The sequence below is a fragment of the Heteronotia binoei genome, chromosome 5 (assembly GCF_032191835.1).
Source record: "Heteronotia binoei isolate CCM8104 ecotype False Entrance Well chromosome 5, APGP_CSIRO_Hbin_v1, whole genome shotgun sequence".
NCBI lineage: Eukaryota > Metazoa > Chordata > Lepidosauria > Squamata > Gekkonidae > Heteronotia > Heteronotia binoei.
Window position 1 is genome coordinate 150,362,209 of NC_083227.1, and position 12,513 is coordinate 150,374,721.

The 12,513-nt window shown below is 42.9% G+C and overlaps 1 protein-coding gene across 1 annotated transcript in view; it reads right to left on the reverse strand.

Moving 5' to 3' along the window:
• STK10 (serine/threonine kinase 10) overlaps positions 1–12,513 on the reverse strand; it is a 108,391-nt gene that overhangs the window by 13,620 nt on the left and 82,258 nt on the right. Inside the window, exons 9-12 of the mRNA XM_060240587.1 lie at positions 9,376–9,951; positions 8,102–8,232; positions 3,692–3,815; positions 251–430 (exon numbers count right to left, since the gene is read on the reverse strand). Coding sequence (XP_060096570.1) covers positions 251–430; positions 3,692–3,815; positions 8,102–8,232; positions 9,376–9,951 — 1,011 coding nt within the window. The remainder of the gene's footprint in view (positions 1–250; positions 431–3,691; positions 3,816–8,101; positions 8,233–9,375; positions 9,952–12,513) is intronic.

Sequence of the window (12,513 nt, forward strand, 5' to 3'; positions counted from 1 at the left end):
TTCCTTTGCTGAGTCCCACTGTCCTCTATCTTTCCTTCCATAGTTGTCCCTTCCAGAAGTGTCCCATTGTCTTTCCTCTCAGTCTTCTCTCTCTGCCTGCTCAGGCTTCTGTTTTCAGTCCACTCCCTTTCTTTAGCTATCCCAAATCTGAGTTCTTTGTCCTTCATCTCCCTGTGATGTCAGCCTGGTGATAGCAGCAGCAGTCCTAGTATTCCATTGTGCAAGAATGTGACCCATCATTCCTCTTTACCTCCTTCTTTTTTTGCTTCAGCTGCTCTTGAAATTTAGCATACTCTCGCTCCTGCTCAGCCCGGATTCGTTTTGCTTCTTCACGCCGGCGCATAGAGTGATCTTGTTCCATCTTTTCTATCTGTTGCTTTTGTTGGCGTTCTAGATTTTCAAGTTCAGTGTCGTAGAATTTCTTCTTTGTCTAAGCAAGAACAAAAGGAACTTCAGATTACTTGCAGTCAGTTGAGAGTCTCGAACAAACTAGCAGTCATGTTGATCTGTAGAACAATCAGATTTGAGTCCATTGGCACCTTAAGAGACCAACAAGATTTTTGTATAAGCTTCTGAAAGTCAAAGCACCCTTCATCAGATATCTTTGACTCTTGAAAACTCATACCCCCAAACCTTGTTGGTCTCTAAAGTGCTAATGGACTTGAATCTAGCTGCAGTACCTTCGTTGTTAGACAATAAACCAAGGCTGAAGAAAAGTATTATATGAACAACTTTGCCATAAAGCCTTTTTAAACAAAGATGAATCTTGATCTGAATAATCCATCTTATTCCATCTGAAATACCGTATTTTTCGCTCCATAAGACGCACCTAGTCCTCACGCACTCACTGACTCACCTGAGGCAAAAGTTAGGACCGGAAAGTGGCCTTGGGAGGCCTGAGGGAAAACATAGCTCCGACGGCAATAATAATAGTAATAATAATTTTAAAAGCTTATTATTTTTCCCACAGACTGGGAAAGATTGGACCCTACCGCCGTCGCGCGTGCGCAGATTGGACCCTCCCGCCATCACGCGCTTGCCCTTGGCCACGCCCCTTTTTGCAGTATTTGCTCCATAAGACGCACACACTTCTCCCCCACTTTTTTTTTTGGGGGGGGGGGAAGTGCATCTTATGGAGTGAAAAATACGGTAATATCACTCCGACAGATCAAACACTTTATTTTGCATTTGTATAACTTATAGAATACCTTTCTCCACAGCCCCCACCCCCACCCCCCGTCTGTTATTGTGATCAGGGTAAACCCAGCTTTGAATCCATATCATACTGAAGTACTGTTGCTGCAGGATTATTACAGAGTCTCTTAGTAGTGGCCCCTGCCCTTTTAAATGCATTACCCAAATACACATGCCCAGCAAGAAGATGTGTTTTCCAAGCATGCAGAAGAGCAAAATGTTTTTAAGGTTATTTTTAACAGACTTATGTACTGAAATCCCTGAAATCATTTTTATATTTATACTTGCAATACAGCTGATTTCTTAGGAGTGGCAATTGTTTTAAGAGAACCAGTTTGGTATAGTGGTTAAGTGCACCAACTCTTATCTGGGAGAACCGAGTTTGATTCCCCACTCCTCCAAATGCACCTGCAGATGTGACCCTGAGTCAGTCACAAGTTCTCACAGGGCTGTTTTCTCAAGAGCAGTTTCTGTTAGAATCCTCTCAGCTCCACCTTCCTTACAGAGTGTCTGTTGTGGAGAGGGGAAAGGAAAAGAGATTGTAAGCTGCTCTGAGACTCCTTTGATAGTAGTAAAGGGCAGGGTATAAATCCATCTTCCTCCTCCTCCTTCTTAATCTTTATTGATATTATTTAGATGCCATGTTGATAGATTACTTTTATTCTTTTTAAACTGCTTCTGAGCAATCGGTGGTGAAAGGGGTTTAGAACAGGAAGTCAATAATAAGATTTGACCTGCAATAGCCTTTTAGTCTCCTATACACAGGACACAAAACAGACTGGGAAATTCATACACATAGCGTTTTCCTTGCCACACGGTTGGACTTCTAATACAGCAAATGCATCATCTTTAACTGTAAAAACCTTCGCTGTCATGAATCCTACCACTTAGGTAGCTCTTTAGCACTCACTTCCCCTTTAGCCACGGCAATGCATGTGTAGCCACAGACACCTCCAGAACTATTCTGCCCCCAAGGAACTTTATGTTATAGAAAAGACTTAAAAATGAAAATGTTTTTCAAGCACACTGCAACTTCACTGAGCATCATACTTTGCATAAAACTGTTGGTCTTTAAAGGTGCCTGGATATACTTTTGCAACTTGGTCTCCTCCCCTGCTGAATTTAAACAGTATGCTGGACTTAAAAGAGCACGTGGCCTCAGCAGTTCATCCTTAAAATATATAACCATCATTTATACTGTGGGGAACAAAGGCAAGAGGATTTCAGCTCCCTGCTGCCCATCAGACATGCAACCACCAGTACGTGGAAATGAGATCAGGAGAGTTCTGGGGTGGATCCAAGTATTCTCCAAGGTGCCTTCCTCCAACTTAAGTGGTGCTCCCACCAATGAAAGAGCCACATGTTGGAGGAAGACTCCAAACTTTGCTCTGTTCAGTGGTAGGCTCCACCCCACTGTAATTTATGCCAGTTGTGCTACATACAGTTTTAAGCAAACAGTTTTTTGGAGAACATTCCAGGAAAAGCACTGAACACTGGATTTTTGACATCTGAAGACATTTAGAAACAAGTTGACAGAAAAATGTCTTCTTGAATTGAAGATGCCTACCTTACACTGTCTTTTCACCCCATGATGCTCACTGAAATATCTACCATGCAATTAAAAATTGTCTCCAACAACAGCATTAAATGCCAGTCAAAGTCAGCATTGTTCAGTGACATTGCTTTTCTTCTGGAATTCCATAATAGTACCCAGTGACTTAACAATAATTGCACCAGCAGATTTTAGACAGAGGTTCCAAGAGGTTAACTAGTGCCCAGAATTTTTCATTTATTTCCAGGGGGAAAAGACAGCTTTTAAAACATTTGAAAAAATGAAAAGTTCCAATGGCTACATTTGTGCTGATATAAATTCAAATGGGACTTCTAAGCAGTGTTCTCTCTAAACTGAGTGTGAGCTAGTTTACAGTTTTTTAGCCTCTACTTCACACATTTTTGTCTTAGCTCAGGAGAAATAGCCCCAGAGCAAACTAATTTATGCAGTAGCTCACAACTTTACTGCCAGTAGTTCACAAAGTCGAATTTTTGCCCATGCGACTCCACATCTTAGAGGGAGTATTGCTTCCAAGATCTCTCTACGACTTTTCTCTGTCTCCTCCAACAGACATTTCACCACCACAGCAGATCCATCTAATGGCAAACTTCCTTATTGGATGAAAGCATGGAGCTCTGGAAACATGGCCACAAAGAATAAGCTTCTGAGACAAGAGCAGCACTGGGGAGGAGCTGAAGCGGGACACAATCTTTTCTCAGGATGACTCTTCTGCTTGTGACAAAACTTTTGTAATAGCTATGCCCTGTCATACAAGAAAAGCAAGTCATTTTATCCACGTTCCTTCAAGACAGTGAAGATGATTCTAGCACACACACACACACACACATTCAGTGGTAGACTAGTTATTAGGCTGTACAGCATGTGCTGTTTCTCATTCTTCTCCCCCAGATTTGGAACCACCGCAAGTCCTTCTTTCTCACATACATTCATTTCCTGTTCAAAGCGCTTCAGCATTTGCTCTAACTGCATCTGATGCTTGCTGTTCAGCTGTGCCTGGTTCCGATGCTCCTCCTTCTGAAGCAGTCGCAGTTCCCGTAGCTCCTGGCGTCTATGGGGTTAAAGCAGAGTAGAAAGAAATTCAGTACACATCAGTCTCTAAAGGGAAGAGAGTGGGTGATGATGGAGCTGTCTCCGTGGTGCCCTGGCTAAGCTCTTATGTTTTAGGTGGCAGGTGAAAGCATTGCTTTTTGATAAAGGGAGTTGTATCTGCTGAATCTGTTTTCTTAGATTTTTTTTAAAACGCGCATCACCGCATATGCACTGAATATGCTCGTTGTATTTTTATGCTGCTATTTCATCCTGCCGTTGTTCTCTGTGCATTTCAGTGTTTTATCAGTTTTATTGCAAGTCACATCAGATGTATTTTTATAAAGAGGTGGCAAACAATTGGCCTCAATAAATAAATTCATGAGCTCAAGAATAGCTATCCTGATTCTCCCACGGCCAAGCAATATTTGAGAACAAGCCATATGAATGCATCCTTGGCAATGACATAAGTGCAGTATAGCCCCTTGTGCTCTATGTTCCAGAACTTTACTTATACGTAACTGCGCACTTCACCTTGTTTTGACCCCTATAGGCAGGATACTGGGAGGAGATCATTTCCCTCGTCTTTGGCCTGCCGGTCTCTCTATGGCCTTGAATTATTCACTTCCTCACACTGTCATTTTGAATAAATAAATATTATCCATCCTCGAATGCATTCAAATTCAGCTCACAAGCTGAAACTCAGCTGCCTCAGTTAAGCACGACAAGCGATACATTTTTTCTTTTTAAATTAAGATTTAGAAAAGCAGTGTCCTTTGTTAAAACTTTATTAGGTTAGATGTCTTGATTAAAAAAGGGCATATTTGTGAGCAATAGGAAAATGAATATCTGTGATCACTGTCAATTAATGCATCTAACCGGGCATCAAAACACACACACGCTGAGGGCAATTGGCCTATCATACACTTAAGGGCTATAGGTGCCCCACCATACAAGTTGACGAAACTGCAGTGTGCAGCCACCCAGTGCTAAAGGCACATGTTAATGCAAAAATTTAAAAGGATGTTACATCCCTCTTCCCAAAAACTAAAACTTCGATGGCCCAAAATTGCATGGTGTGAGGTGCCAGAAAAACTGGGAAAATGTAGAGAGGAAGGGGGGAAACCAAGACCAGTAACCAAAGAGAAGAGCATAAGCTAGAACAAACTGGGAGGGGGAAGCAGGGCCAAGGATGAGAGAAGACTGAAAGGGGGAGGGAGAAATGGGATTTCCTTTCTTCCACGAATCCTTGTAGGTCCACTGCTTATAAATAACTTAATTCAGGAGGAGAAGATGTTCCCAGTCAAATCCAGATCATAGTTTCCCCCTGCGTCTGACTGGGTCCCCTCTTTGCTTTTCTGACCTCTAGCAGATAGAGAGTTAAGGCTGACACATAATCTCACTTTCCTGACAGGGAATGCCTCTTATTAAATCTTTCTTATGCTATGGTATCAGAGATTGGGATAGAGAAAATGGGGACAAGAATAGGACCCGGAAGAGCTAGCCTGAAGAATACCACCTCATGTCCACTAACCTCATAGAGGCCCTATTTGGCTACCTTAGTTTCAGAACAATATGGACATATGAACATATGAAGCAGTCTTGTACTGAATCAGACCCTCGGTCCATCAAAGTCAGTATTGTCTACTCAGACTGGCAGCGGCTCTCAATATGTTCTCAATATGAGTTTTTTCACACCTATTTGCCTGGACCCTTTTTAGTTGGAGATGCCAGGGATTGAACCCGGGACCTTCTGCTTACCAAGCAGATTCTCTACCACTGAGCCACCGTCCCTCCCCTAATACTCATTCTACTGCATGTTTCTGCTCTAAGTAACAGTTGCTTGGATGTGTACATCAGTATTTGTGTTCTGTCAGACTAGGATCTGGAAGATATATATTTAAATCCCCACTCTGCCATGGAAGCTTGCTGAGTGACCTCGGGCCTATCACTCTCTTTCCATCTAACTTGCCTCACAGGGTTGATGTAAGGAAAAAATGGAGGTGGGGAAAATGATGTACATTGCCTTGAGCTTTTTACAGTAAGGGTAGGATAAAAATGTACGAAACAAGTATGAAATCTCTGAAAGAAAATGCATATCTTCAGCTGCTTGAGGTCACATATCTGGAACAGTGATTGGGCTGTGCTAGTTTACCCACTTGCTGTGGTGGACATTAGTGAAACAACTGGTAGATTTGACTATGAAGAAACGATGGATCAGCTGCAGGCTAAATTAGGTTTATGGAGATTCTCCTCCAGTTTTGGCCCAGTGAGTGCTACCTCTTCACTGACTAAAGAAAGGGAGAAGAACCAAATGCTCCTTTCATAGAGGCAGGTCAAAAGGATTTTAATGAATGGTTAATTATACAAGCCATAATAGCTGGCACAGTCTCCTTCATTCCCTTTGAAAAACTGTAGATGAATAAAGCTTATAAAACGGTGTGTGTGTGTGTGTGATTAAGCTTTAAGAGTATCTCGGCATACTGAATACTAAAGCAAAACTCAAATTCACACAATCCCATTTCAGAAATTTTTTTTTAATGAAGGCCTATATAAGGAAATATACAAAGGATTTAAAAAGCACCTGGTAGTGTTTTCCCCCCTCTGGCAGTTCGCAGTAAAATAAAGTTAAAAGTTGTCCGATTGACAGAGTTTATTGACAGCAGGTAGAACAAGGCCAATGATTTATCATCTCCACCCTACTCCCCACAGCTAATCAGAAGTCATTACTCAAGTAAAACCTTTAACTACTCATACCCAAGCAATAAGTATCTTCACCTTTGCTGCCACTCAGTTTCCAGTAAGTATTACTGCCTGCCAAGGTAAGGCTTAGTACATAAGCTACCACCTTGAGGTTAAACTAGATATGATGGGAAGAGAGGAACAGTGTTGCCATTTATATACATTTCCATGCAACTACATCTGAAGTAAATGGTGGAGTGGAGTATTTAAAAAACAAAAAAGGAGCATGGAAAAAACTGAGATAATCCCTGCTTTCTCTTCCTCGCTGCATTTTGAAGATTTTTCTTCCACTCTGAAACCAAAAATTATCCAAGCAGAACGAAAAGCTGTGAAAGCACCAGACAAGCCACAAGATAAGATGATGGAGAGGGCAAGGTTTCCCTCCACTTGCTCATGTATTGTTTTTGTGTCACAAGAAAAGCCACAGACCTCATGCTTTAGACATGATTGGGTAGACCTTTATACAGTATATACACATGAGGACTCTTCCACATTCACACTGAGTATTGCTCTTCACCCTACAGATTATTAGGTAGGCATCTGAAGACTGGAAAGCTAAATCTAGCTTACTGACAACAGTTTGCTGGTCTACCAACCACAGAGTTGCTCAAAAGAGCTTGGTAAAGCACCAGCCAACTTCCCCAGAAGGAAGAGGAATTTCTACATACACAAGTTTTGACCCCTCCCATTTCCTCCTCCCAGGGAAGGCAATGCTCCAGTTTTAGGCTTTCAGCCACAGGCATCTCTGAACTTGCTGATTTCAGCCAAAGTTTGTGAGGGGAGGGGAGGAATCAATGTGGAACCTGCCCCCCCCTCAGCACTGCACTCCACTCCATACTTGCAAATCATTAAGTAATATCAAGGAGATGCCAAGATACCAAGATACTTAGACTTCACAGAAGGTTATCCAATAAAAGGTACTATTTTATCAATTTTAAAAACCTAAACTCTGAGAATACCTAATTTGGGCATCTTTAAACCCCTGACAACTCCTTTGTAAACCGAGACATGAGCAGCCCCTCACAAGCGTAAGCAAAGCTGCATTTCTAGTCCATACTCACAAATCACTATGCTAATAAGCAACCTCAATAATTTCAGGCGCAATAATTCTTTCAGAGGTTGGCTTTAAGGGTGGCACTGGAGCCAGGATGTCATACCAGATGATCCCTAGTATAATGCACAATTTGTACCCGGAATACTGTTTTCCATGTCAAGAGGTGTAGCCCTAGACCACATTAATAATACTAATGAATTTGAAAAAAATCCTTACTATTAAGTAGAAGTAGCATCAGAAATAGTTAAAACAGAATGAAATGGTAGCATCCTCACCATCTTTATAACAAGATTATCAAGAGCTGTTGTACTCATTATATACCAATACATATTGTTGGTATATATGGGAGAGCCTAGACTGCCTACAGCTCTTTGTGAAGCGTATTAGTACAAAAAATGTTCAGACTCTAATTTGTCTAATTCTTTACATTTTCACCTAAAAAGCTATGTCTGAAGAATAATTTTTCCTGAGAAAGCCACAGATTTCCAAACACAAGTAGACTTTTAGCTTGCCTGAGGAATCTCATCTCCTCGTCTTTCTTTTCATCTTCACTGATGATTTTTGATGTGGTGACACTCACTTCTACTCCATCCACCACAAATCTCCTGGTCCGTTTCAGTGTCATCTTTTGTGTTTTGGAGTCCTATATATATTCAGTAAAAGAAACAGGGTTAAGGAATTTCTTAAAAAGAAAGTACTCTGGAGGGAACAGGAAGGGAACTTTTCTTCCAAGCAAACTCAAAATTATGAAATACAATCAAAAAACGCAAATTTAGCTTATTTCTGCACTGTATCTTGCATGGCTAAGCTGTGATTGCAATGGCTGTCTTTTTTTTTGAAACAGAATGAATTCAGGGATGGAGAGGAATAGGTAAAGTACAGTGGAAGACAGCTAGGAGCTGTCTTAGGTTAGCCAATACTCTGAAACCTCAGTATTCACATATAATATTTATAGTTTGAAGCTTCTCTTGATAATAGAAGCACTCAAATGCTTACTTTCCCCCATAAGACATAACTTCAGAAGAAAAAAACAGATTCTGATGCACAAAGGGAAAGGAAAACAACAGACTTAATAAAATATGAAGAGTGTATTATTCAGTGCATATGAAACCACCTTAACAATAACAGCTATGTGTTGTTCGTTTAACCAAATGCTGGTTGAAGCCTGTCAGTCTTGCTTCTCTCTGCCATTCCCTCCTTTTCTCCCGCACTGCTGCCTCTATTTCCTCCTGCGGCTGACGAAACTGAATACCTGAATCTTTAGGTGCTTTATGAAATTCTTCCCAGCAAGAGCAGAATGTCAGGGAAGAGAAAATAGCAGTAAAGGAGGGGGAGAGAGATTCAAGGCTGACACATTTTAGAGAACTTTCCATTCATCAATGTGCTCATATGTCAGTTCTGTTGTGATGGCAGGTTTGAAACGCCATGAACATACTGTGTCGCCTCTTTGTACATTACGTCTACCTTCTCCTTGGATGCATATAGTACGAAAAGCTATAAGTATCACCCTCTAAAGTGTTAAATATTAATTCAGACACATCTTGATCAAGGCTTCTGAACCAGAAATATGCACCAAACATGACATTGGTGGCCATAAAAAATGATCCTTGTCTATTCTATTCATAAAAAATGATCATCTATTCTGTCATCCAAAGAGAAGTCAGTAACATTATCTCCTCCAGGGTTTTAGAGAGGGGATTTATCAGGGTGTGAGCTGTAGAGGACTTACTGAAAAGAGGATGGCTCTTGAAGCCTTGATTTCCATTATTTCACCCAAAATTCTTACCTTTAGGGAGAGTGACCCACTGCCTCTGTTCAGAGACAAGTCAGCAGACAAGGAGATGCTGAGATCCATGCTATCTGAAGCAGAGGTGCTACCAGAATCAGAGTCCCTCTTTGAGCTACCATTTTCAAACTGAGAGGACAAGTTCAAATTCCCATTGGCAAGTTTTTCTTCAGTAGGCATTTCAATGAGGCTATTCTCTAGCTGGCTTCCACCATCTGAGTCTCCATTGCTTGCTGGTTCACTGTCTTTCTTTAGGTGGTCAAGGACTTTGTTCTCTGCTGGTTTTACCTTTTCTTCAAGGAGAGGCAACTGAGAATCGGTGCCTGACTTTTCTTGGCCGTCAGGCAGATCTCTGTAATCCTCTACCCCAGACAAGTCTGTACTGCTGAAATTTTTTTCTGATTTCTCATCACCAACCCCTTCAACTGAAATCTTGTTGCCTTGCCCATTAATAACTCCCTTGACTTGCTCCAAAGGTAACTCAGGTCCATTGGCAACAAGTGATGATAAACATTTTTCTGGAGACTTCTCTTCTTCCAGACTTGCAACAGACGAGTCCCTCTGGTTGCCATGAGGCTGCGTGAAGAGAAAGAGAAAACAGGATGGTGGTGAATACAATAAGTTTGATCCTTTTTTGTAAGTGGTGGAACGACAAACATAGGCTTGGATCCAACCACAATTTCCACTGAAGGCTCAAACTTTCTTGCATCTCCCATCGCATCACCCAAATGCTCCATGAAGTACTGTGTTTGGGGAACAAGGGACCTTCAAGAACAGCATGAGTGCTAAACAAAGGGTCTGCGATGGAACGAGGGCGGGCGGGGGGGGGGGGAGAATTGGCAAATCCCCCTTCTTTTCATGGAAATCTACTGCTGGATATAGCCCATGAAGGCAAAGCTGAACATGCAGCATGAACAATGGGGAGGGGGAAATCTTTTACAAAGTAACAGAGTCAAATTACCCTCCGCAGCAGAGTATTTGTACTGTACGGAGACTGCTGTGATCCAGCACTCTCATGCGGGGGTCTCTGAAGGATTTGTTTCCCCAGCGGATTTTCTGCCAACATTTTCAAGCACTATGTGGATATTTTCACCCCACCCTCCATCTGCGGAACGGGAAGAAAAATGCAGTGTAGCTGCTACAATATGGATATTTAAGGGCTAACAGTTTCTACCCTGGTACACATCATGGAGTTTTCTGCTCATCGCTTTGATCGCTTCTTATGACATGGTGTGCTGGTCAATAAAAGCCTTCATTTTTTTTTTTTTACAAGGAATCTGCACGCTTAGAGCTAGTAAAGACGGGACGCACTCTGCTGCAGGAGTCCTGGTTTAGGTCACTGGGATCATGACAGCTCCTTGGCAAAGAGCTTCCAAGGGGCCATGTTCTGGCTTCTTTTTAAGAGCAACAGTAAACTGCCATTTGAGACCGCTCTGATAGCCTCCGTCATGTTGCCACTGGCTCACATTTTACTTCCCACCCCACACCATATCCCACTCCCTTCTTTCAGCTTTTTAAAAGTCAAGTACTCTTCCCCCCCCCCCCTACACCCTACAGTTAGGGCTTCTGAGCTTTAGGAGCTGTGCGGTCCTTGAGCTTGGCTGACCAAGCCTAGGGAAGTTTCCTGACCTGACTGTATGTCAATATGGATAGATCCCCTTTATGTACTTCAGTCTGTGTGACTAGTAACAGCCCTGCACTAGCCAGTTTGGTGTAGTGGTTAAGTGTGTGGACTCTTATCTGGGAGAACCGGGTTTGATTCCCCACTCCTCCACTTGCACCTGCTGGCATGGCCTTGGGTCAGCCATAGCTCTGGCAGAGGTTGTCCTTGAAAGGGCAGCTGCTGTGAGAGCCCTCTCCAGCCCCACCCACCTCACAGGGTGTCTGTTGTGGGGGAGGAAGGTAAAGGAGACTGTGAGCCGCTCAGAGACTCTTTGGAGTGGAGGGCGGGATATAAATCCAATATCTACATCTACCTCACAGGGTGTCTGTTGTGGGGGAGGAAGGGAAAGGAGATTGTGAGCTGCTCTGAGACTCTTCGGAGTGGAGGGCAGGATATAAATCCAATATCATCTTCTTCTTCTAGCCCTATGCACAGTCTTGCCTACAATCACATGGGCTGGAGGGAAGAAGAAGTTGTATGACTCTTTTTGTATGCAACAACAGGGCTTTTTTTTTGTAGAAAATGCCCAGCAGGAACTTATTTGCATATTAGGCCACGTCCCCTGACACCGAGCCAGCCAGAACTGCGTTCCTGTGTGTTCCTGCTAAAAAAAAAGCCCTGCACAACACCCTTTTGCTTTCTATACCAAAGTCTGCAAAAAGGAGCAAAAATGTTCGCCCATTCAGAGCAAAGACAGGAAGCACTACCCTCATTCTGACTTGGCTTTAGCTGCCATGTAATGAATTCCAGCTGGTGATGAGGCACGATGATGTCATCCAGTGGCGTACCTAGCCTGTTTTGTACCTGGGGCGGATAATTTTTCACACGCTGCCTTTCTCTATTTTTTTTGCCATCAAGTCAGAGCTAACTTATGGCGACTCCTGCAGGGTTTTCAAGGTAAGAAACGTTCGGAGGTGGCTTGCCATTGCCTGCCTCCACACTGGCCCTGCTTAACTTCTGACAAGATCAGGCTAGGCTGGGGCTATACAAGTCAGGGCCCCTCCTCTGTATGACAAGCTTATTTCCAGTAATAATCATGAAACAAAATGAATAATAACAACAGCCAGAAAATAGATTTTAGGCGGGTAGCGTTGTTGTTGTTGTTGTTGTTGTTGTTGGAGGGACGGTGGCTCAGTGGTAGAGCATCTGCTTGGGAAGCAGAAGGTCCCAGGTTCAATCCCTGGCATCTCCAAAAAAGGGTCCAGGCAAATAGGTGTGAAAAACCTCAGCTTGAGACCCTGGAGAGACACAGGGAGGGACGGTGGCTCAGTGGTAGAGCATCTGCTTGGGAAGCAGAAGGTCCCAGGTTCAATCCCTGGCATCTCCAAAAAAGGGTCCAGGCAAATAGGTGTGAAAAACCTCAGCTTGAGACCCTGGAGAGCCGCTGCCAGTCTGAGTAGACAATACTGACTTTGACGGACCAAGGGTCTGAGTCAGTATAAGGCAGCTTCATATGTAGGAGGGACGGTGGCTCA